The sequence below is a fragment of the Tyto alba genome, unplaced genomic scaffold (assembly GCF_018691265.1).
Source record: "Tyto alba isolate M040663 unplaced genomic scaffold, T.alba_DEE_v4.0 Super-Scaffold_6, whole genome shotgun sequence".
Lineage (NCBI taxonomy): Eukaryota > Metazoa > Chordata > Aves > Strigiformes > Tytonidae > Tyto > Tyto alba.
This window is the reverse complement of record NW_024881327.1, coordinates 5332586-5359885: the sequence shown is the minus strand read 5'-3', so window position 1 is coordinate 5359885 and position 27300 is coordinate 5332586. Positions and strand designations below refer to the sequence as shown.

The window sequence follows — 27300 nt, the reverse complement described above, 5'->3', positions numbered from 1 at the left end:
ATGGAAAATTACACATAACCCCAATAAGCAAACTACTAAAATATAACAAAAGAACATTGAAGAGGATTAAAAATGTGAAAATTATGGCTGCTAGTTGCTTAGACTACCAGCTGAGAACAAGAGCGTACAAAAATCAGGGATTTAAGGTTTCTATTGAGTTTCTGGAAGGGACTTGGCTTTTATGGACGTGGATCTCTACTTTTCATCTCAAGCCCGACGTTCCCATGCCTATTCTCCCTCCACTCCTTCCCTGTTCTGTCTCCTCTCCCATAGGATCTGTGTGTTTCATACCGAGACCTTGCCTTCCCTTCCGTGTTCCTTAGAGCGAGCCCCACTCGACTGCATGCTCAGATGGCCTGAGACTCTTACGGTACCTCAGCTCCCAGTCTCACTCTGTCTCACTTCCTAGGGTCCAATGTTCATGTCTGCCCTGTTCAGCATTTCTTGACAGGAAGTCCTTTAGGCGGCCTACCCCATGTCGCATATTTCCCACTGCATCAAAGTCAAATAGTTTCTTTCTCTACCTTGCCTCAAGAAGAGCAAGGAGCTCCATCTCCTTAGAGACAGGACTGCCACCACTTAACATGCTCAAACACCTCAGAAACACAACTTTTAAGACCAATAGCAAGGCATTGCAACTCACCGCGTTCTGACTGCCTATGATAGGATATTTCTTGTCTTTTTTGTGCCAGTGAAATATTCTCATTGCATATAAAAATTTACAGGTATTTAACTACCAAACCCTGACAGACTTCTGAGTGAGTGTGAAGAGAACTTTTTTATATAGTCCAATTTTGGAGAATTTTAATTGAATAGAAAAAGGAATGTGTGAGTTTAGGTTAGTTTAGGGGGTGGTGGTGAAGAGAGAAAATAGTTTCTACAAATTGTCTGTAATCCAGGGAGAATGCATGTGTTTAAGAAAGAGATGCAATATATTTAATATATATAGTAAACTAGATTCTTCTATTGCTTCTGATAATCCTTTTTAGTGATTAAATTGAGATATTTTGTTTGGAAAAACAAAGGTGGTAAACAGTTCTTCAGCCACTATAAATCACTGATTTATATCTTGCTGAGAGTCTGGACTCTCCTTTCTTCACCTTAAGGTACTTTTGGCCTTTTGTCTTGGAACTAAGGTGGGGAAAATTCTTGTCACCTCTCTGCAAAGAACTTGCCTTGTAAACCAATGTGAAAGCTCAGGGAGTAGGATACCATCATTAACATAGAAGCAGAAAGGAAAATGTCACACTCATGCTACATATATTTTAAGATGATTTGAAACATACCGCATAAACTCAAAACATTTTTAGAGCAGGTTTAAATTTGAAGGAAGGTTTCCTTTTTGTTTATAATATGGCTAATGACATTTTGTTTTTTCATCTAGAAACATCTTTCCAAAAGTGAAATTCCTCAAGTTTATACTTTGAAAAATCTAGGCTATGATATGTATATGCTTGTAAAATAGACAAACTCAGTTATAAAAAAAATAATATTTGAACTCATCTAAGTATCATGCCTATGACTGCCAATGTAATCAATAATATTAATATCTCTGGTTATGGAAAACATAGATCTGTAACTTGATAAACATTGAGTTAATGAGAAAATGCAAAATTTCTAGATATTTCAGCTTTTTCAATAGCAATTTTCAAGGCATGTTTTGTGTCAGATGTAGATATCATATTCCTGTTATTATAAGAATAGTAATAATAAAAAAGAGTAATCATTTTTAGTACTGCTCCTTTAATATTTCAGTTAACATAAGCAATAACATAAGAATAAGGAAAAAAAATCTTGGTTTATTATTCAAATTCTGTTTTTTTCACTTAACTGATATATGCACTTTTGTTGTCTTACAGAGCTGAATATTAGCATATAAATGGGTTAACTGAATATAATACCATCAAAGGGCATTTTAGAGACAGCCCCCTACCAAATACAACACATTACAGGAATACCTGAGTTTGTTACAGATTTTTCTGCTCTAACCACTGTTTACTACTTAGTTTAGAAGAACTCTATCAGCATCCCTTTATAAACTTTTGAATGGCTGCTGTGGAAAAAAATAGAGACTAAAAAACAAGTATAATGGAAATTATACAAATCCTTCTGAAATACAAATGAGTAAAGATAGATTTTAATTAACTATTTATGGAGATGATATTATAAATATTTTGTGATAGACTGAATTACATAGGTCCTCTGTCTTCAGTGATGCTAAGACCAACAAATACACCCATCATTATCTTAGAAAATATTTTCTAATTCATAGGGTTTATAATTTGTGATGTCAACAGTGAAGGAAAAATACCTGATGGAATGAGTTTTAATTCTACAGATATATGGAGAAAAAAAAAAAATTTAAAAAATCAAACTGACAGGCTCAGATTCATATAGTCTTAGAATCATCTGGTCACAAATTAAAAATTTTGAAAGTTTTAAGTATTATATAAATGCAAATAATTAGCATTATTTAATGAAATATTTAGTCCTGTCACATTACAACTTTGTACTTTGTTGTTGTTTGTTTTTGTTTTTTTGTTTTTTTTTTTTTTTTATGGTTTATATGAAAAAGAGTTAAATACCAACTTATTATAATATTGCTTAAAATATTTACCATATTATTTGTATAAGAGTAGACTGAGCTTTCTCACCATAAAACATGTCGTTTACAGTGCTCATTATCTGTATTGTTAAGATTTCAAAGGAAGCCCATTATTCTTTACAACTGTACCAGCCAATTCCAAACTAAAAAAAAAAATTCCTAAAGATTTTAATATTAAAAGAAAAATAAATCAAAATTATATATGTAATATTTGCAGAATAGATGAGATATAAACATTTTTTTCTAAAAATATACAGTTTTACACAAATGGAAATCAAGAAGGAACTTAAAATCTAATTACACTGTTTTCACTGAATCTTCACATTAGATCTTTGTGATCAACGAAGCCTCATTATCTCATTAACCTTTTGTCTGACTCTCCTGTTAATACAAGTATCATTATATTAATTAGTCATTATCACAGCTACAAGTACGGACCATCATGCCTGTGGTTTGGAAGCTTAGAAGTACAGATCTTACCGCTTAGATGTACAGATCTAAACGGTGGAAGAGCTGTTCATTAGACCTTTAATTTCAACGGTTTTAACTCCATTTATCCAAAATATGCACAGCAAATGATGCTGTTGCTCAAAGGGACTCATTTCTCCATTTCCTTGCTCCCCCAAAAATGAACATCCAAATCATGTTGGAAGGTGCCACTCCAGTGCTGACTTGAGGAACAGCAGCTATCTGAGCAGAGCAAACATAGACTAGTCAATTTGTTTGGATGACTTTAAATTTATATGAATGATACAGAAGAGCAACAGTAGTGATTGCCTTTGGCACCATAAAGGTTTACAGTGGTTTCTAGATGAAAAATACAATTTCCTGACAGATGCTTCGTCACCACAAAAATCTACAGTTGCCCTCCTTCACCTCTCCCAAATTAGATTTCTTGATTTTCTAGTCTTGCAGAAAACATTTTGCCTCACTGTGTGCTGAACTGAGCCAAATATGAAGAATCGTAGTATTTTAACTGTTGCACCTGTTCAGAACTATTAACACATTGGGTAGGGAACACGTTGACAAGAATATAATTTTGTTAATAAATTAGGGTAAACTAGAACACATAAAACAGAATAGGAGAAAGTCAGTCAAGGACCTTCTAATGTGTTCAACTCAACAATAATTCTGCTATGTCTGCAGGAATTAAATTATGAGTTAACTGCACTTCAGTTTTCTCACTAGTTTAGACAGTATTTGCTACCTGACTTCTTAAATAACAGAAAACAATCCCTGAAGAAAAATTTGAAGAAAGAAAAGATGTTGTTGCCATGCATTTTCTCAGAGAGGACACTCCATTTACAAAATGTTGGGGGTTGGAAAGGGAAGAAATTGGAAAAAAAAAATATTAAGAGATGGATAGATAGATATTCTAAGCCCGTTTCCTGGAAAAACACAATGGCAGACAACCTGTTAAGAGAATTACAAGCAGCACTAAACGTCAAAGTAATTTAAAATGTGAAGGATATTAACAACAGAAAGTGAAAAAACAAAGGCTACTAAAAGAAGAATGAATTATATTAAAATACAAAATAATATTGGAAGCTGCATTTGCTGTGAATATCATTGAAATTTATGAACATATTTCAGCATTTTTGGATAAGAGATGTCAAGAAAAGTAAATTATAATAAGGGTTTGAGCAACTGAATAACAATTAACAAAACAGAAAATCATGGCAACAGCAGTGCCCAAGAAACTAGTTCTAGAGTATGCTTCTGGAGAAAGAACCTGTAAATGCAAAATAAATTTGCATAAGATTGAGTTCAAACATGATTCTAAATAGGATTATGTATCAACATGGAATGACAAATACTGGTAGTTTACTGCAGAAAGGTAGACTTAAGAGAGTCAAAGATAAATATGAACACTGAAATAACAGGAAAGCACAAGGCCATTCACAAAAAAAATAAAAGACATTAAACCTATGTGGGGATAAAGTACAGTGGGACCCTTAGACTGTTTATCAGTGGAGAACAACTACTTAAAATAATTTAGAAAAAAAAAAAAAAACATATAGGAAAAAGAGCTAGGAGTAATACTGCTGAAGAGAATGGGAAGGCACCATTTTTAGGGCACCAGGACAAAACTTAACTGCAGTTTGTACAAGTGCAAAGTTCAGGAAAGTGGTCCTTAGAACTTGAACAGATGTAGGAAAATGCAAAAATCAAGATTTCAAATCCAGATGCTATGAGTTAATCTACTAAAATCACAGTTAGATTTAAAAAACTAAATATGAATTTAGAAGACTAAATCAATTACAAAACTTCTGTATTATTCATATGGAAGTAATAAATTAAAATTATTTTATTTTCTTGTTTTGTAAGGTTAGTTATAGGATAACAATGAGGAAAAAAATTGTATCTCTTTTTCTGTTAAGATCGTAATATAAAAAAATAAAACAGCAACAACAGATATGCTTAACAAAATCCAAATGCAAGTTTCTTATGATTTGGTAATTAGAACATTTTTCCTTACCGTTCACTTGAAGAATATGAGTTTGATAGAGCTTGTCATAGCCATCAGCATAGCAGGTGTAATTTCCCATATGAGTTGTGGTAACCTTAGTAATGTACAAGGACCCATCATCTCCAAAATCCTACCAGGAAAGATTAAAAACAAGATTATCATAATTATGCCTGCATCTCTACAGTAATTATGCTCATCATCTTGGCAACAAAGCTGTGGTGCAAATATTAAACATCACAAATATTAAACAAGAATAGCTGACAGTAATCAGAAACCCAAATATTATATTTGTGAATGGTGGAGTTGTTTGATCTTGCCATATATATTGTGTCTGTAAAACAAAATATGATTGTTACTATAACAACTAGTTAAACTCTGCAGGCACAATATGTTTGTTTATTTAGCCATAATAGTTATTTGCAGAAGAAAAGCTATTTAGCATTGGATCTGATCAGATAGAAAAACTAAATCTCTGCACAATTTAACAAGGTAAATGACATCCTGTGGAAGTGTGGTCATCCTTTGAAATGAGCAGACACATGCACACACAAAAAAATTCTCATTTTTCTTCAAATCAAGTCACAAATTTTAACTTCACCATTTTATATATCTTTAATTGGCATATAGGTTCCACTGGATTAGAGTGCAAAATTTGACCCTCATTTTGATCCCCAGTTCAATTTTAACTATGCCAATTATTATATGGAACATTGAATAGTGTCATGTCTCATAGATTCTAAAGTGCTTGTATAAATCTTGCTAGGACACTGCTTGACATTTAGTTTCTTTTCATTCTTACCTAGCAATCTTTTATTGTTATATATGTAGTGTATTTACATAAAAATGCAAACATAAAACAGAAATTAAATACTATGAAAAATGTCTTTCAGCCCAGTAGATCGTTTCTGCTGTAAAATATTTAATTAAAAAATTAGAGAATAAACTATGATGAAACCCACACAAAATACAGTCAGTTTCATATCAGGAAAAAGTATGCCAGATCTTCTACGGTATGTAGGTCAGCCCCTGTCCCTGAAGGGAACTTATGCTCTATAATTGTATGCCTAATGTAAATATAGTCCATCATAAACTCAGCTACCCTTCTTGTGTAATAAAAAGCTGTTTCAGAGCTTCTTAATATTCTTATGTATACAATACAGTTTTATTTTTACCCTAAACTTACTCATCACCAGCTTATAACCATTTTATACTCCTTAACATAAATAGCCTCTAAAGTAGCCTTTAAAATCTTTAAATAACTTAAAATATCATCTCCGTGCGATTAACCGCAGGATACAGTACTATAATATATCTATATGCATTGTAATTATGTGCAACACAAGTATTCACACACACAGAGGCTCACACATAGAGCCCAAAGTATCCAACAGGTGTCTGATTCATTAGCATAGGGATAATCACCAAGCTACAATACCTATGTGTCTCATTAGATTCAGTGATTCATTACAGAAGCACTACTCTGATTTCAGGGACCTGGGATTCCTGAAAGCAAGTGCTACTGGGAAAGGCCATGGCAAAGGAGGCCTTCAGTACCTCAGCCTCTTCTACTTGTTTTGTTATCAGGCCCTGCACCCCACTCACCAGTGGGCCCGTATTTTCCACAGTCTTCCTTTTGCTGCTGATATAGCCCTGAAGCCCTGTAGAAGCTCTTCATGTCCCTCACCAGATTAAATTCCAGGGGGGCTTTGTATTTCCTAATTCTGCACATTCACATAGTGTCTCTATGTTCTTCCTGAGTCACCTGTCCTTGGTTTCCACCTTTCTTCCTTTTTAGTTGAGCTCTGTCAGGAGCTGCTTGTTCAGTAATACAGGCCTCTGGCTGCCTTTGATTTCCTATTTATTGTGATGGACCATTCCTGAGCATAGAGCAGGTGATCCCTGAAAATCAACCAGCTCTCTTAGCTCTCTTTTTCCCAGCATGATCTCCGATGGGATTCTTCCAAGCACGTCCTTGAACAAGCTGAAGTCTGCTCTCCTGAAGGCCAGGGTCGTGCTCCTGGTTTTTGCCTTGCTGCCTCCTTTTAGGCTCCTCAACTCTACCATCTCATGGTCACTGCAGCCAAGGTTGCCTTGACCTTCGTATCCACAACCAGGTCTTCCTTATTTCTTTCTCCACAAAGTTTGTAACTTTCTCTGTAAATTCCTCAAATTCACTATACTACCTCACTCCGGGAGTCTGTAAGCTGCACAGTAAAAGAACTCTCATAAAAAAATATTACTATGTGCTGTATTATTCTTACATTCTACCCTTTTAATGTTTCAATGACAAAATACTGGACTAGATTAACCTCTCCTCCATTATGACTCTTCTTAAATTATTCCATGATCTCATCTACCACTTTCCTAATTCATTGGGATTTATTTTTTTCAGTTCCCACCTTCCAGTTTTTCTTCTTTACCAGAGAACATATTCTCAGTGATTTTTATGCTTATATTTCACTCAAGCTGCCTTTCACTGCAACTTCTTCAGTCTTCTTGTAGATTGAAATTTAAATGTAAAAATTGAAATCCAGATGAACTTCCCTTTAACTGTTCAGTTTTCCTTCCTTAAATATACTTAAAATATTATTCAGAAAACATAGATCACACTGTATTTCTTTGCCCAACTAAATTTCACATTGCACAACTCTGTGTTTGAGTTGATTATGCTAGTTGCTCATTAAGAGAAGAAAATAACCCACCTGGTAAGACTGTCAATAACTTGCCTTTTCTAAGATAAAGAAAGCTTTCTGTATTAGCACTTCAGTTACAGAGACAATATTTCTACCAAGTCTTCAATATGCCATTATGTTACCACTACAAAAATAAAAAAATCCTCCCTTTTATGCTTACTTTTTAACTCTGATTACGTGATCCAATACAATTGGATTTCCCTTCAAAAAAACCCCACCTGAATAACTCCAATTATCTTCCTAGATGCATATTTTTCTTAATCTCTTTCTAAAGTGTATGAAGCAGCAAGTTCAATTAACTTTTTTCCCCTCACTAGTCTTTTCAAAGTGTTCCTCTTCAAGTTATTAGTGGAAGAATGAAGAACAGGTGTTCAAAAGAGCCACACTAGAGGTACTTACATTTTGTCTAGCAAATGGCTGATATTATTGCTGTCTAAAATTTTTTGCTTATTCTCTACGAAAGGTATTTGTGAACAAAACAAGACATAGGATGAGGCATATTAACATTTAGTGGCTACGAGGCAGTCTGGAGACTAGTTTAATTTAACATTCCTTATGCTATGTTATTAGATGTTGCTTTGAAGCACACTTACCAGTTCAAGATCTTTGACTGATTGACTGTAGTGTGATAAAATCTTTAGGTACCATAGCTATTTTCTAAGTAAACATATGTCTGTGTTATGGCTTCTTCTTTTTCATAGAAACCATAGATAAAACATCTCTGTGGTTATTTAACTGAGACATCAGTATTTCAGTAGGATTCCCACATGATATCATCACTCACAGAGTTTGGATTTTATGAGTGGCTTTTGTTGTTGGTGGTGGTGGTTTTAGTTTTGTTGTCAGGTTTGGGTTTTTTACAACTACAAAACAAATGTCCCCAGCTTACTGTTATACTGAGTTCAATGTTTGTTTTGTTAATTAAAGCAAACAATTCAATACTAAGAGAACTTAATGTTGTAAGCAGCATTTGGAAAGGGATGGTGAAATATAAGCAGAGTTCTTTGACACTGAATGTTTACACATACTTAGTTTTTTATACACTAACTCACAAGCTAGGTCACTGAAAAAACCTGCATCTATACAGACACACACAAGCATCATTGAACAAGAGCCTCCCAACATCAACAGCATTACATATAGAAAACGGGGTTTTTTACCTTTTGAAAAAATATTTGATGAACAGAAAAACACTGCTATAAGGTCAATTTTTGTTGAATAGCCTAATGTTTAAAAAGAATGGCATGGTACTTCTATAATTAAACTGAGAAACACTATTTTTGTCATGCATAAAAAAGATAGAATTGAACAATTATTTTAACAATGATCCCACTGCAACTCTGTTCTGTTGAATGACTTGACATTTAAGAATCATGATACATGTCACTAATAACAAGTAAAGGAATATGAAAAGAAAACACTTGTTTGACAGTGAATCTTTGCTTGGTTGTCTTAGTGTTAATACGACAGAAACCTAAAGGTGATTTTTGTTTTTAAATCAATCTTCATTTCCTTTGGTTTTATCACTTGCGTTTATATGCTAACGCTTTGCATATGAGAGAGTCTATGATCTTTTGCCTGCACTTCATTGACACCTCTAGAAAGACTGTTGCCAGATTTCTCCCCACAGAAGAATGTATAATGAAGCAAAATGTTTGAATGTGTTCATCATCACAGAGACTAAGATTTTTTTGTTTTGATTTGTGGGGCTTTTTTACACCATAGTTAACTTATTGTCAATATACTGATCTCTTAGATAATTTTTCTTTTTGTATAAAAACCTGTACTCCATATCTTGAGTATTCTCTCATCCAGAGATCCCAACCTTCCCCCCAAAAAACATCTCCCCCAAAATGAAAAGTATCATGTCTTTATTTTCCTTTTCACTCAGTGCATCCACACCGCTCCCTGCCCAAATCTCATTTGTAACATGAAACTGAAAATTTTGTTCAGAGAATTTAAGAAGTTCAGAAAATTGAATTGGGAATGAAGTCTAGATCTAGGTGGTCTGAAGCCATTATATCCAAAGTTGACAGATGATTTTTTTTTTTTTTTTTTTAAATAAATCAGAAGACATGACTGTTTCAGGAAAGAAGGTCTAACTCCTTCACAAAATAGCTTTTGATCCAGTGCTCAGAGTCCCAAATAACATACAGGTATATCATAGTTAAATCATTAATGTACATAATACAAACTAGGGCTTGGTACCTGGGTTTTACACATACTGAGTGATCCAAAGGACACAGCTTGAACTCAAAAAACAGGTTTTTCTGGTTTTTATGTGGGTTTTTTTGTTTGGGGGGTTTCTACTACTTCATTTTTTTTACTCTTGTAATTTTTCAGGCCTAGATGATAACTTTTTGACCGGCATTTCAGCCTCAGATTTTTATACAGAGCTCCAAACTTTTTATAAAACTGAACATACCGTATTTAAGAGATCTATGAACAGGTTAAGAATCTTGTTTTGAAATTTCCCTTCTGTAAACTCAGTTTATGGCAGCAGATGAATTCTACTTGTGTTTCCTGGAACATCAGCAAACATCGGTACCTCAACACTGTAAAAAGGTGATTTTTATGCACCAAAGTTTACACTTACACACTTTCACAGCCCTGACTTTATAAGGCCTGTTTCATGCAGGTCAGAAGAAACAATTGATACAATCTTTTTATGGCTTTAAAATTTTCATCTTCTAAAGAACTTAAGATTAATATTTTGAACTCCAAAACTCCACACTTTGGGGAAGGAAAGAAATGAAGAAAAAGAAAAAAGAAAAGACAACAAGGACAATAAAGAAAAGAATATAGGAATGAGGACATGAGAAGTGGAGATGTGAGTTCTTATTTACATTATCCCCAGACAGAATATAAATGAGCTTACTTGTTCCTTAATAAATAGAATTAGCAAGTACCAAATACTTTCAATTAAAAGCTTGTTGATTACATATGAAACCTGTATTTCTATTTGCAGTCTTAGACAAAACTACAAAAAAGAAGAAAATTATATTGATTAATATTTTTTTTACTGATGGTTAATAATGTAAACACTGTAAAACTCTTAGAATAGCTCGGTAATAATGACAACACAATTTGGGTGGAGACTTTCCCCTCCTCCTTTTTAAAGGGGAATCTTGTTTTTTTTATGGTGAAATTAAAAAAAAAAAAATAAATCACCTGTCTCTGAACTGGTCAGGAAAATAATTTGCACCTACGAATTAAAATTTCGCCTTGGTCTGCTAAGGGAAAGCTTCATCAGTAATTGCAGCCATAGAGATATTTTTGAAACAACAGTTGTTTGCTTATAAAACAGATCCAGTATACATAATCCCCTTCTTTTTCCTATGCATCCCTCCACACATTCGGCATTTGATTTCAGTTGACTCATGGAAGTACCAGTAATACTAATGTTGCATTTTTGTTCATATTTTACATATTTATTTTTCAGTATTTGTAACTTACTTTATTACAGGGACACAGAGAGTGTATAACCTTTTGAGGGTTAACTGGAAACATTTTTAAAATATTTATTGATGTATGCTTGGTTTGCCAGATAAATTCAGCTCAGCCTTTTCATGCTAAAGTCAATGTTACAACTCCTACTTTCCAAGTAATCAGTTTCTCTGTTCATGTTGGCAGAGCAATGCAACTCTGTGTTTTGCTATTGCATGTCAGAAAGAAATCTGAGAATAACTGCATCTGGAGCAACTCCAGGATTTTTAAAGTTTTCCTTCTATCTCAAGATCGAAAACAAAACCTATATTTCCTAAGCACAAATTTTGCATACCTCCCCTCAATCTCATATTTTACAGCTGCAATAAGAGCAAATCAAAAATCTAGCGTAAATCCTCTGGTTAAAGAACTAGCCTGACAGAAAATTGTAAATCAAGTCAAATCTCAAAGAAAGAATGAACGTAGTGTAAAATAGTAAGTAGTAATATAGTATATGCTGTAGAAATCATCAGGATCTTAAAAGAAACTCTGTTTTGAATAACATAACACCAGACAACAGTTCATGGTTATTAATGCAGGTGAACTCTAGTCAAGGGAAATTAATCTTCCTAAGCTTCTTTTACAGTCAGTTGAGAAAGTTAAAGGTAGCAAAATTCTTTCATGGGACAGTTATGAGTTAGCACCCACCTCTCTCTGCTGACCATGGAAACAAACTCCCTAGCTACAATTAGACATTCTAAGTATTTCATTTGTGCCTCTGCTTCTTGGCACTAGAGAGACTGGAAACAACAACAACAGAAAAAAGAGGAGTGATTGTTACAAAGACTGTTTTTCAGCACAGCAAGATAGCTTTGCTACCATCACTCTACTGCCAGTGGGGAAGAAGGTGATCCATTAGTCATGTAGTTCAGAACACCTAAAAAAATCTCAGATTTTGAGGAAGTCCATGCATATCTTCCTAAGCTTGTCTTACAAAAGGTCAATACAAAGATCACCCTCTGTTATCTCTTCCTAAAATATGACTTTGTAATGCATGAGCCCTGACCATTACTTGAACAGAATTTGTCTGTATGCAGCAAATCTGAGAAAAAGATTATTTCTCTGACCATAAATTAATAGAGTAACACTGTATCTACTTAAATAAGTAGAGATGCATGATCTTTCCTTTAGTCTGTTGGATACAGAAAGGACTGCAGTTTCACTTCATAAGAAAATAGTAACAACTAATAAATGGTATCATCCATTATTCTATGGAAAACATGCAGCAGCTTGCTTCATGCTTTTCAAACTATGTAGTTGATTAAACATTGGCTTTGCTATTTTTAAACCTAATAATACAAGCTTCCTAAGAATCTGAAGAGGGACCACACAGGAAAGTGACATACGACCCCTCGCTCCTAGATCACCAGTGAGAATAACAAATTCATTTTATACATAGTTGTATAAAAAGAATTTGGATCTTGTATATGGGAGGCATGAACTAGACATAAGTGACAGCTTTGCCAAAGTACTAGAGCTCTTGAGGCCAGCAATAAAACATCGCTAATCTTTTAATTCCCTAAAAAACCTCTGTAACTTTATGCTATCTTGATATGAATCTGCAATAATGACTGCTAATTTATTTAGATATTCAAAATCTCCAACTGAGTAGATACAGTTTATTTTAAATGGAAATTTCAGCATGCTCTGACACAGCTGCCTTTTTTTATTGGTTCATGTTACACACAGAGATTTTCAGAATGACTCATATACCATTTAACTACTTCTCTTTTTGAACAAAACAAATTGTTATATAATCAGATTTCATCACATGAAGCTATTTGACATTCATTTCTTATATATTTTTCAATTTAACAACATAGCCAGTGACATGAATTAAAAATAATTATCTAATTACCAGACTTTATTACAATCTCCCCCAACTGGCCTTATTTTTTTTTTTAATTTGGCTTTAATTGTAGATGTATTTATTATTACACTCGAAGCTAGATCTTCAAAAAGAAAGTAGCTATGTACTGCAGTTTACTTGTATCAGATCACATTCCAAAGTGATATATAAGTGCTAGGAGGCCACAAAGAAGTACTTACATAATTTACACTTTAAGGTGACTCAATTTAGAGTCAGATTTGTGGAATGAGCTTAGCAAGAGAATCGCCATTTCTACTTTCTTTCTTTAAACACTTTTTATTTGTAGGAAGAGTGGAAAGAAATCACTGAATACTTACTATATTTTCCTTATTCTAAAACCATCAACTTTTCATAATTACACTGGGATAAGATTGAATTTATTTTGAATCACTTAGCTTATAAGCACTTCTGTTCTTAATTTATAAAGTTTATTAGAGTTTTTGTTCTTCCTATCACATGGATTACTGGGTTTCAGTTTTAGTTTCATGAGTGCAAACCCCTTTTCTTATGTTGACAACAATTCATACCTTTGGTTCCTGAACTGCATTCATCTTAAAGTAATAGAGCTCACTTATTTTATTTCACAGAAGCAGATTTCTCAGGATATTTCTTGACAAACTCAAGAGAATCTACAAACAGTAGAATATAACTCTTTAAACTTTCATATTACTAAAATCTTCCTCCAATTTTTATCCAGTCCATCCCATGTATTTCTGAACTATCCACCAGTGAGACAGACAGGCAGGTAGAGTGCCTAAGAGCTTTATGCAGTCTGAAAAAGCTCTATGGGACAAATTTTGTTTTATTACAAACTACCCTGTGTACATGTGATAAACCAACAGGTAATAAAATACCTTGTCAAACACATACAGCTTTCAAATATCTTGCAGACAAAACTACCTAAACAAAACAAATTAGATATTTGTAGGGAATTTCCTACCATGCGATAGCTGAAGAGGAGATACAGGAAAAAAAAAAAAAACAAAAAAAACAAAAAACAGTAAACCTAGTACCTTCAAACCTGATTTTGAAAATCAGAATGATTCACTGTAGGTTATTCCTACGATACAAGGGAAAAAACAACAAGCTGTAATTGTAATAGGTTTCTTTAAGATGATCTCTCATTTTATAAGCAGCATTAATGTATGACCTCTAGACAAAAGTAGAGAGAAAAGAGAACCAGTCATACACATTATTTGGATTATTAATACAGTGCCATTTGTGTCAATTTGTTATCTTGTTATCAAGAAATGAGCACATACATGCTAAGAAAGATTTTGAATGAAATTCCTCTATAAATTCTTTTTTTAAATTATACACCTGAATACGTATAACAAAGTGAGTGACATCTGCTCACTGCCATCTTTTGCTCTTAGATTATAAAATCAAAATATTGACAGCTTCAATGTTAGCACAGCAGCTTCACTTAACAAAGGTCTAGCCCAGATTGACACATTCAATACTCATAAAAATATTTTTCTTAGAGCCTTTTAAGGAAACAGCAAATCCCAGTCAATCTGAACTAAGCACTTAGTATGAACTGAAGTACAAGCAAAGGCTGAATTGCACTAATAAACAATTGAAAGCTGACACAATTTACATTTATTACCAATCTTAGTTATCTGCAAGCATCACACACACACTGACTTTGCCCAAACCACTAATACAACATTACATGTTCATCAGTCTAATCTTTTACTACAAGAAAGCTTTACTAGGCAAGATCAATTCCTTGATGTCAATGAAAGAAAAGACACTTCAGTGTCATTGGCAGCTACCTCAAGATTTTCACTGTAACCACTGAAACTATTTATGCAGGAACTTTTTTTTTTTTTTTTTTCTTCTCCTCTCTACATAAATGAATTGTGATGATACTTTTTAGTGATAGCCTTTGCATCCTCTGGTCATTGTTTCTCATCAGGTAAACTGTAAGCTATTGAAAGAAGATCCTGATACAAAACAAGACAAATGACAGTGCTCAGAAAGTTGTTTTTTAAAAAGAAAAAAGTTTCAGCATGCGGTGGCACTGACAAACATTTTCTAGAGGTGTATCAAGTATGACTTCTGTTCTTTTACTAATATGAAGCCAAGATGTTATAAAGAAAGTTAATAAGCTTACATGTATGATATATTTTGATGGTTGTTCATACACAAATACAGCAGCATAATGTTGAACTAATAAAATCTCATCTTTTCTAGACATTATGATCAGTAAGATATTTGTGTTTCTTCTTTCTGGTACATATCTTTCTTTTAGATCTAGTTTGTCTTCAAGTCACAGAAATGAGCATGGAAATTCCCCATTTCCTAAAGGGATTATGAATAGTGTTTATTAATATTTTTGGGCTGTTATTAACAAAGTAAAGAGATCTTGTTGATATTTAGCAACTTCATTCCTAATAAACACTTATATAATTTGTTATAAGGTAATTTACAATTGTTAGAAAGTTTACCTTTTACTACCATTTAAAATGATATTTTTTTTAACATTCACAGCTTAAATTTCAAAGCGTTTTTCATGAATGAAGTTTTTGACTGATGTTGAAACTAATGTATATCATGTCAAACACATGAAGGCAAAACAGAATTTCAGTCATCTTCCATTAACTGTAAGTGACAATAGCAGGAACTTCACAGAATTCCTAACATTTTCCAAATTTCTGCACAAAATCTAAAACATCTCATACACAAAATGGTATGGCATTGATATTTTACTGTGTCAGAGTATGGCAATTCTATTTTATTTCTCATTAACGCAAACAGGTCTGCAAAACAGACTTTTGCCTGGAAGAAGCACATATTCTACACAGGAAGATATAGTATCATCCCAATTAAGTAACAGGACTATTTGAAATGAAATGCATAAATATTGCTGTCATCAACATTCTTAAGAATAAATGGACACCAAAATCTGATTTTAAACCAGACAAGATAACCTGTTTCAGATGAGATTGGGCAAGAATATTTTCTTTTATTGAGACACTCTGAACTTTATTTTAGATCAATTTTTTTTTTCTTTTTTTTTTCCCCCCTCTTCAAGTGTTCAAATTAAATATCTATATGAAAAGACTGAACATTGGAAAAAGTTAAGATGTTTTCCTTAGAAAGTTCAAGAAGAAAAATGTTAATCATCAGCAAAGCAAAAACATATTTGGTAAGTATTTTTGGGTAACTGACAAATATCCAGTAACTTCTATTTATTCCCAAAAATGTATACCAAAGAATGAAAATTCAGTGATTGTCTGTAAATTTACCTGAATCTTCCTTACTCTGGGGTAGAATGAATTCTTACAGCAAACCAAACTAGGTATTGTTTAGGAACACTGTTTCAACTTCCCTACTGGTCAGAGTTTTAAGTGCTACAATAGCCAGGCATACATGAAAGGAGAATTAAATGGAGATCATTAATGTACTTGTTCCCCAATGCAAAAATTCATCCTTCTTTTGTAATTCCCACCTATTTTGAAGAATACATGTCCTATATTCTTTATTGGACCAGATGGAGCCCTGAGTGTGCTTCAAAGAAAAAAGTAATCCTCTGAAGAACAAGTAAGACTGAAAATCTGAATCTGATACTCCATCAGGGCTTGTCAGAATACATTGGAATGTAGAAGACAGAAGACGGATGCTTTCACCTCCAGATACAAGGCCAACTCAGGCAAGTAACCATCAGAATAGGTCATTACTCTACAGATATTCCAAAGACTGTGTAAAAACATATGGTTGTGTCAATGTTATTACCTGTAAAGCACTGTCAAAATGAGAGCAAGAAGACAGAGCTGCAAATATGACATAAGGCAAAAGGAGCCCAGCTGAGAATAGCCAGAAGGAGACTGTAGAGATGACCATCCTCAAGACTTTTTCTTCAGCTCAGTGTTAAAGCATGATGGACAAAGATCACTATATCTTTATCAAGCAATTGTTCCCAATGTTTCCAATGTTCTGAGATTTTCATGATCATGACATGTAAATTTGTCACAGTATTAGCCATGGCAAATGTAAACAAATAAAATTAATTAAAACCCTGTAAAATATACCACAGTTAAAATTCAGCACTTTAGCTATATAGATGTGAACTAGCAATAGAAACCTACCTGAAAATCAAGCAATATTACAGCAGCCATTAAAAGTACTGACGATAAGGGCATTGCCATAATTCATACTACATTTAGAAAATCTTTTAGTTTATTGTACCTTCCCTCTTTAACAGAATAATGAAAACACTTTGGCCATGGATACAAAGGCTACCTGTATCCAAACAGAAAAAGTTCTGAATGCAAGCTTTTCAAAATGGAGCTTTAGATTATCAAGACAGCTATATAAAAATGGTATAAAAATAACAAAGAAAGGAAGAATACAGAGGAAGGTGGTAACACTTACATATAACACAGAACTTTGGGTGAAGAAAGATAAAACGGTCTGTACTGAAGTAGATCATCAATAAAATTTAGATATGAATAGATACATGGTACTGGGAATATGGGTAGACAGATAACTGAGCAGTTTAATTCAGAGAAATCTTAAATGTCATAATTTGAAAATCATGGCAGACATACCATCTTCTGTTGTAATCCCCTCAGAGCTCACAAATTGCGCAGGCTTGATCTGGATAACTGATTTGCCTCATATCACTTTTGCAAGTAGCAGCACTGGTGATTTTACAGGTGGGTGTCAATTTTCTTTTTGAGTCATTACTGAATCAATACCTTGGTACAATTCTGGAGGATTTTTAAAAATTATTATTATTTCTTAGAATATTATAAATGCCAGTTGAGCCAAATTCCCAATAGGTAATTATGTCCTACCTATCTTAATTCTTCCCCCTTGTATGCTTGGGAGGGAGAGGTAGAAAGGGTTTCTTTTTCTGGTGTTTAAGCAATTGTGCCTTTCTGTTCAGTGAAACACACTCTTGGATATTATCAAAGCACTTTTGTTACTGGTGATGTGGCCCTCCTATTTAATGGACTATGGCAATAATTTGAAAGTTAGGGCTGTGAGCCACAGCAGGCCATTATTAACAAAGCCTTTTTCTCATGCTTTTAAGAGCTAACCATTCCTGATAGCTGTAGCTTAGTCCATGTTGCTCCTTTGAGACTTCTTTTCTAAAATAATAACCTGAAAAGGTTAGTATTCTTTTTGCATCCTATAAAACTCTTTCACATAATTCTTATCAAAGTTGTAGAAAGTATTAAGTCTAGTAGGATAGGAAAAGTACTGCAATTTGACCTAGATGAGTTGGAAATATGAATATGTAACTATGCTAGTTTTCACCCAGTTGAAGGAATGTATACTGCACAAAAAAAATCAGAAGAGTAAATCTATAACTGTACATAAAAATCAAACTGTAATTTTTTAATGCACTAATCAGAAATTAATAGCACAAGCTGAATTCACTAGTATCAGCAATACAGAGTGCAGATATAAACTTCATCTCTATATATACATATATAGAAAAGAATAGAGAAAACAGTGAATTCGAAATGAAACCAAAGGGTTGAGGAAGAAAGATGCTATTGTAGTGAAAAAAGATGCTTACAAAAATTCTGAAGTCAGCTTATAACACAATAGATCAAATAGCTTTCCGCTAATTTTAAAATACAGGGAAGATGGGCAAGAGTCAAAATAAAGGTTATGATAAAACTTCTGGTGTCTCTGAAAAAAGGAGTACAGGTTACTATAGCAATAGGACAATAATAAACAATGTTTAAATTAATAATACAGTAGAAAAATCAATATGTATCTAAAAGACATATTGCTGAAAGGAAAACATTAATATAAATGAAATTGCTAGCTCTGTATCTTCCTTAAAATATTCCATGTTTCTACCGAATCTGCTAATTAGTATTTACTGTAGAAAACATAAAAATAGAACAGGCAGGGGTGGATATAACTATATTGTAAAATATCAACAATAACCAAATAAGTTGTTACTTGCTGTCTTTTAAACATGCTAAATTTACTTCTAGAAATTTATAAATTTCTAAAAAAAAAGTGTCAATGATGTATTCTGGAATCTCCAACAGAACTAGACAGAATCAGCTGCAATATACAGGAAGTTATGTCTATGGAAAGCAAGGATAATAATGTTTTGGACAACTGGTATTCGTATCAGCTCACACAGAAGACTCTTAAACAGCTAGGAATACAGAACTATCATTTCAGCTACTCTACTAAAGATGTGTTCAATGTGCTGTGTTAAGAAATTGGTTTGGAAGAACCAATCAGTTCAGAAATCCACAACGTCCCTTTTATTTCATTAGTAGTTTCTGTCTGTAGATGTCAAAAACATATAGGTAGTTTAACAAGGCTTGCCTGGGGTTATTTTCCAGGATTCCTTCGTGGCAAGGGGAAATGGATGTACATGTTCTATTACCACCTTGCACTGTCACAAAGCCTTTAACTTTTAACTTCTGAAAAACAAGTAGGAAAATACTAACAGACTCAGCTATTTTGGATATGATTAGCAGAAACAGCTCTACAACGTGGAATTGTGAGTAGTGCGAGACAAGGAACTCAGCTCTGAAAGAAGCAATCATTTTACCCCACTCTCTGATAGGAAAGGGACCAGACCATCATCTAGTTACACTGCTGAAAGTGTGAGAGTAGATTATGGTCCATAGAACATGATTCTGTTCACCTCTGAAATCAACACATTAATTTCTAATGAAGATAAAATGAAGCTGACAGATCTAGCACAGGAGAAGAGAAAGCCCATGAGTATCTTAATGCTTCTTCATAGAGAGGATCATTAGCTGGCTCAAAGTTAAAATTGTCCCCACCATAAAAAGATATGCATAATAAACTGTATCAAAGATCTGCAGTATTATAACTTTGATTAAGATAGAGTTACATAATTTGCATGTCCAAATTATTTTAATGGGAATAAGTACTTGTGAATGAAACCTCACCACAATCTTTTTCACTGTATTTCATTAACCCAGGAGATTACAGATCAATACTGGTACCTGGTTTAAGTGTGGCTTCAGTGTCATGAAAACATGACATATAGTCTAAAGTAGCATTCATCATGCCATCACTAACATAAATTTTAAAATAGCTTCAATATTAAAAATAAATAAAACATGCTAAACCTTGCAAGTCTTACATGTATCCAAAGTTTCCCTTTTGTGTGATTTATCCCACTGCTAAGAAATTAATTAGGACTCAAAATCAGATTTCAAAAAAGGGAAGAGAAAACTAAAGGATGGAAGAGAACTGAACGAGATAATTGCACTGGTGGTCAAGACTTTTGGCATATCTATAAGTAAATAAAAAGCCTTGTAATTTTGATAAAGCTGATTGGTATCTTTGACAACAACTATTTTCTCTTTACTTTTAAGATGTAATAGAGAAAAAAAAATGGTATTTGATGCATTAAATAGAAGAGAAAAGGCAATAATACATCCTACTTAAGAGAAAGACTGTGTAACAGATAAAGGGCAATTCAGTACAGATAAAAATAGAAATGTGCTGACTTTGATGAGTCGCTGTTAATCAAATCCAACCACTTCATTAAAAAATTCACTAGAAGAGGTATGAGATGTAACAAATGGGTCTAAGAGATGTCATAATCATAATGTATGAGGAAAACCTGCAACTATGCTGTTAAGATGAACTTTATGTATCCTGGTTGTACTACAAACAGAATATTGTTGGACCACATAGAAGATATGACACTGCAATTGCTGCATTGCAATTTAACTATTGTTTAATAAGGAAAGTTCAAAATAAGCTGGGCAGGAACCAGTTTTTTGTATTGAACAAGACTAGTAGCTTTTTGATTATGACTGACCAGTTTTATTTGTTCATTGTTAGACTATGAGTTTCTGTCTTCCATAAACGAAGAGGTGGAGAGCATCATCTCTGAAAGGAAGGCCAAAGGGAAGGAGGTTCTTGTGTTCCTTTCACATCATAGGACCCCTACACATTCCCTCACACAGGAGTGAGTCATAGCAAAGACTCTGCAAGAGCAGAGGGGCAATGGCAAAGCTTCAAGGATGAAACCCTCCTGAGCAATGAAGCAAGACCATGCAGAGCTTGCTGCAACAGTTCAGAAAGTCACTGAGTTGACTAAAGCAAACACTGGAAGCAGGCATCCCCTCTTTTAGGACACTGAAGAAAGAAGAAATCTGTCTATATGAATTATGATTTTCTATTCTCTTTTGTCTATCAATCCTCACTTTCTTTAAGTTTAAGTCCTCTAGTTTATGTCCTAATATTTTTTTTTTTTTTTGAGATTTTTTACTTTTAAAAGTAATTGTCTTTGGGGAGCATAAAAAAAATTGAGGTATATTTCCCTGACATTTCTGGCTCATCTGTGATTCTCTCATAAATACAAACACAAAAAAAAAATTTTAACAGACAGGGTATTTATATTTTTGACCATTGCCTTAAAGTCGTAACTGTGCTGTACTAAGAACAATTTAATAATGCATAAAGAGAAGTTTGCATGTAGGTCCATACTATCTCCCATGGGAGAAGACAATGTGAAAGGGAATAATTAATGAGGTTCTCCTTAGAATTTTCCTAAGAATAAAAAAAGGGGGGGAAAAAAGTAAGATGTTGGAAGGAAAAGAAGAGGGGAGCTGCCAGGAGTCCTTTCTAGGAAATATGCTTAGCATGTTGGACAATCTGAAAACATTTTTGTCGTCAATGGCTGAGCTGAACGCTCTCCAGATAGAAGGGAACATGTTCTCTCACAGGATATTAGCTTTTAATGGCATCTCCATTATGGTGTTTTGGGGTTGTGGGTTTTGTTGGGGGGGAGCAGGTGTGGAGGAATATATCAATAAGAGAATGCAGACTGTTGAATGATACCAAAAAAGTGAAAGTTGTAATCTGTAAATTAATTTTAAGAAGATGAAAAAGTTAGAAGTTTTGAGAGAAAGATAATCTATACGTAACTTCAAAAAAATGCAAAATGGAAATATTACATGCTTCCCATAAAGGTAGCCTAAAGAAAGATATCATAAGCTTTTATCAAAAAGTAAAAGTTGAACTACAGTCTTTTAAAGTTACAAATTTAAGCATGTTAGCAGATGTTAAACTTTACATGTGGACAAGTCATTGAAGTAGATCTTGTATAAATGAAAGAACAAATAGCAGACATTCTGTAAGAAAAGTGTGATTGCTGACAGGAATAGGGAAGAAGCTGAAAGCAAAACTGAAGGAAAAGGTCAGAAAAAGAATAAAGTAAAATGAGATATAAATGTTAAAAAAGTGAATGAACTAACATTTTAAAAAGAAGTAATATGTATTGCATTTGGGAAAAAAAACCCTGCTATTTTAAAATTTTCCATAACAATTATTTTATATAAGGAACAGTAGGTTCAGTAAAACGTATTCAAAGATACAAATGGAAAGACAGATAAGAAATTTAAGATGCAGAATAACAGCAGGAAAAAGAAGTCTTTCTAGATGTGTACTAAAACATCAGCAAAATGTCCTGTGATATCAATTCTGCAGTGAGTCACAGCAAAATTATATTACAATTTAAGCAAAATTTGCAGAGGCATACAATTTTTCATGGTTTCATTCAGATGGATGCTGATTATCCCTGACTCCCAACAGTTTCAATAAGAGAAAGATCGGTAGCAAGATGCATTACTTCCAGAAATAGTCATCCTAAGTACCATATGAGGAGTTGAGGAGTACTAAGGACTTCTAAAATTACCAACTGGATATTATCAGTAACATTATTAATATCTGACCATGCACTTGATCGCATTCACTAAGTTATTTTATCATTTTTCAAATGCACTACTTAATACAATTTTCATTATCTTCCTTAGAAAGTCAAACAGTATTTCTTAATATTTCTTTAAAATGTCTTAGAGAATATAACACTATTCATTATTTAAGACTGGCTCTTAGCCACTCCATAGTTGACAGCCTTAGACATATGTCCTGTATCCTTTCAGTAGAGGAGTATTTTTCAACAAAATAGAAATTCAACAGTCACAACCTGTGCTTAGATTTGGACTCTTTTGCTGCTTGTTGTTGCATTTTTCCATTTGACAAAACACCAGGACATTATATTGTTTTGAGTTTGTCCCTCCCTGAAGTGAAGAGCTTAACTGATATTAAGAACTGCATAATGCAAAAACTTAATTTCTAAGTATAAGCATTTGAAATGATTTACAAAATCACATTGTCACTACTGCTTAGTCTAATTGGTTTCCTATGTACGTGCTGTTTTCCAGTTATGATGATCATTGATGCATTTTGCTGAAAATGAATACTTATCTATCTTCCCAGGTCAGTGCTTGCCATGTTTTTTCAGAAAGTGTACTACTATTTACACATTATTGGTCTTGAAATGCACAGATGTGGTTCTTGTATAACTGAGTAAATTAATAATTTCTGGAGTCAGGCAAACATGATTGTAGTTTATAATATTGTCATAGTAAAGCCTAGAATACATTGCCTCTGGGGACATCTTATACTATACAAGGACTTAGGGGTTTTGAATGTTTAAAAATGCCTGAATAAGTACAACATATTCTTTGGTGGTTAAACAGCAACATAAGCTGGAGCACACTATGTTTCCCTCTGCATTTGTTACTTTGAAGTTAATATTTATTTAAGTACTAAATTCATTTTCCATAGTGAAATATAAAACACCCATTTTTTTTCCCAATTATTTTTCTTTTCCCCAAGGCTTTATTTTTATTACATTGCCTGAATGGATACTAAATTATGGCTACATAACAACCCTTAAGCAAATGTGAAACTGTAAGAACCAAACAGGGAATATATGATGAACAATGTAGAGAAAAGTATGGAATGACCAAAGAAATATAGAAGAAAAAAATAAATAAATAAAGGAAGAGCTAGAGATAAATATAGGGGGATCAAATCAGTGCAAAGAGTGAAACATATACAATAAATTCTGAAGAAAAGAGACTCTGGGAACCTATTTAACTCAGTGTCTTTATGCCCATTCTGCGTTTTTTACATCCATACTCGATTGACTCTTTCCTTCACCCTTTGTTAGTTTATCTACATAGACATATTAGACGAATATCACCTATATATATATCTGAGTGCTATTAATTTCAGTGCCTCACAGCTTAGATATTTGATCTGTCATTCTCTTTCTATATTTGAATCATAACTAAACTGTTAATATTAAAGGACCAAGCTATGACATAATTTTTGCTTAAAAAGAATTCCAAGCATTCCAGGTTATGTTTTTCTTAAGCTAACAAACAGCAATGAATATATTCATCTTGAGAATTATGTGCTTCTGTCGCTGGAATTTTTTACTCCCTTTAGAGTTCTTACTGTACCTGTACATAAAATGCATCTCAGCACTTGGGTAACACTTTGTAGACCTTTCTTTTTATGTTGTGGGTTGTTCAATACAGTACACCGTCACACATTCCTCCTCTTCTATTGAATGTAAACAAGATCAGCCAATTCTAGCAATTTCAACTTTGTTTTGAATGTCTGATCACCACTGCAACCTGACTTCAAATTTGGCATGCCATGAGTCTTCAAAAATTCCATACTCGACCCTCTTCCAGCTGTGATAAGTCTTCAGACGCGTGCCAGGTTGTCCCCGGATAATAGCCAAACACCCACTCAGCTGCTCGCTTACTCATTCACCCTCCACAGCAAGACAGGGGGGGAAAATAAGAGGAACATGAATGAGAAAGCTCATGGGTTGAGATAAATACAGGGAGATTGCTTATTAATGGCTATGGTGGGCAAACCAGACTCAACCTTGGGAAAATTGGCTTAACTTATCACCTAGAAAAATAAACAAGTAATTACTGATTTGGGTGGTGGGAAACAAAAAGATACATTATTAAAACAACAGCTTTCCTCCCCACCTTCTCCAGGCTCAACTTTACTCCTTCACTCCTGAATGGTGCAGAAAGTTGGAACGGTACAGTCAATACAGAGCACTATCTCTTTGCATCTCTTCTCACCCATTTTGTCTGCTCTAGCCAGGACTCTTCATGGAGCTGAAGTCCTTCAAGATAAACCTGCTCCAGTGTGGTTGCTGTGGATATCTGCTCCATCATGGAGCACCTTCTGCTCCTCCAGCCTTGGACTTCTCTCTGCTGTTTCTCGCTCCTTTTGGTCTCTACTGCTCTCTATCTGGTGTTTTATGACCTTTTTGAATGTTTTCCCAGAGGTGTCACAAGCATGGCTGAAAGGCTCAGCCTGTGACCTGCAGTGGGTCTGCTGGAACTGGCTGGAATGGGCTGTGTCTGGCCCAGGGCAGCCCTGGCCTTTTCCCTCAGACGCTGCTCTGCAGCCCCCGCTACCAACACTGGGGTACCCGCACTCAGTACAAGAAGTTTCTCTGTTGGTGTTTGGGGTTTTTTTGTTTTTGTTTTTGCTTTTTTTTTTTTTTCATATTCATACTCAAAATGTATGTATCAGTCTTTAAAATCACTTGCTCTTTTCACATCTGCAAATACAGTCAACTGAACCTTTCAGTTTGAAACTGAGCTGTTAGCTTCATTATTTCCTTTCATCATTTTCCTTTTATTTCTCCATGTCCAGATGCATGTTCCTGTTTCTATCTACAGCTCATGCCATGTATTATACTTAGAAGTGATTAGTAAGAACTCCAAATCATTATTTATGAGCATCATGAATATTTACAGAAAGCTAACAAATACTGTAGAAAGGAGCTTGTGAATGTGAGCAAGAGACTTTTGAATGTCAGTCATATGATTAATACCAAGCTAACAAAAGCAACAATTATTTAACTGAGAACTTTTCAGAGGATGCTGGTTTCATCCTAAGCCTCTAAAGTGACTTAAAGCTACCATTTAAGCAAGATGAGCTTTGAAACTGTCCCTTATTTTACAAAGCACCACTGTGAGGAAGCTCAATCTACAAACAGAACTAATGTAAAAACAGCAAACAAAACAAAGGTGATATGCAAGTGCAATTCCCACCTTAGAAATAAAAGTATTCATAAGAAAATGAAATAAAAATAAACAAAGTAGATATTTGATTGTAGTGATATTCCACACACCTAAATTGCTGTGATTTTGGACTCACCTGAGTCAGAGAGCAAGCACAGCACCCCATGTAATGGTTTGTTCACATTTATAACTTTGCTAACGTAAAATGGCCAAAGTAAAGTAAGCATACTCGCAAGCAAACAAAATACAGCTGAAAGTTTATTTTTACAGCTTTGTCAGAAGATATAATTATGTTTCTCATTTTCCATATTGCTCCGTATTTTGGTGCCATCATAAAGTTAGGTAGCAAATATTTGCCTTCCTTAAAAAAAGGTTTCTAAGTTATGCTTACAGTCACTGGCGATTCTTTGAGAAGTACCATATACACTGCTGAATACTTGGAGGAATGAGCAGAACAACCGATTTTGTAGTAAAATATACTTAGTTTGGAAAAAATACATTTTTATTGAATTATTAGAATATTATTATTATGATCTGTTCACACTAAGTCACTATGCATTCCTTAAAATGTTCATTTCACAGATTTATTTTTTCTTTTAGATGTTTGAAGACTATAATCCTGAATGTATAATGCTGACTGTATTTTGGGCTGGAATTTTGTCCTCATGTGCTTTTGTTGCTATATTTATTCTTTTAAATGATTCGTCTGAGAAACATGTTTTCTCTGTATTTAACAACAAGGGTATGAATACACAGCAAAATAAAAACAGATTGAGTTTGGCAGACATATAATTTCCATTTCTTTTCCCTGAAACATCAGGAGTATGGAGCTCATTAAACATCACTTCTCTATTCTTTATGACAAGTTTTGATAATAAGCTGTTAAACAGAGTTTTCTCTTACTTACATTGATATCTTCCAAATCTAAACTATTCAGAATGACATTGTTCCTCTTCCAGATGATGGGAGGTCTCAGGATTCCCTGGATGGCACAGCTTAAGACAGCACTTTGTCCCACTGTTGCTGCCGTGGTGCTTAGTTTTTGATCTTCTGGCAGACTCAGCTGAACTACCTCTGCAGAAGATATATTGTTTGTAAGATTAATTAGCAGGCAATTTCATAAGGTTAATTAGCATGCAGGTTTTGTACACTGGTAATTTAAGGATTTTAATTGGAATCAAAGCAAAAAGAATTCCCAACAACCACAGGAAGTTCAGAGTATTTCAAATAAAGGTCAGCATGACATTTCAATTAAATTGACTGACAAGTATCACTCTGTAAGAAGA

General features: G+C 33.9%; 1 protein-coding gene across 2 annotated transcripts in view; it reads right to left on the bottom strand.

The window, feature by feature from the left end:
- Nucleotides 1–27300, bottom strand: part of FSTL5 (follistatin like 5) — a 330515-nt gene that overhangs the window by 74763 nt on the left and 228452 nt on the right. For both annotated transcript variants that reach the window (XM_042808092.1, XM_042808093.1), the window contains exons 7-8: nucleotides 26922–27088; nucleotides 5085–5205 (exon numbers count right to left, since the gene is read on the bottom strand). In XM_042808092.1, the coding sequence (XP_042664026.1) occupies nucleotides 5085–5205; nucleotides 26922–27088 (288 nt within the window). The remainder of the gene's footprint in view (nucleotides 1–5084; nucleotides 5206–26921; nucleotides 27089–27300) is intronic.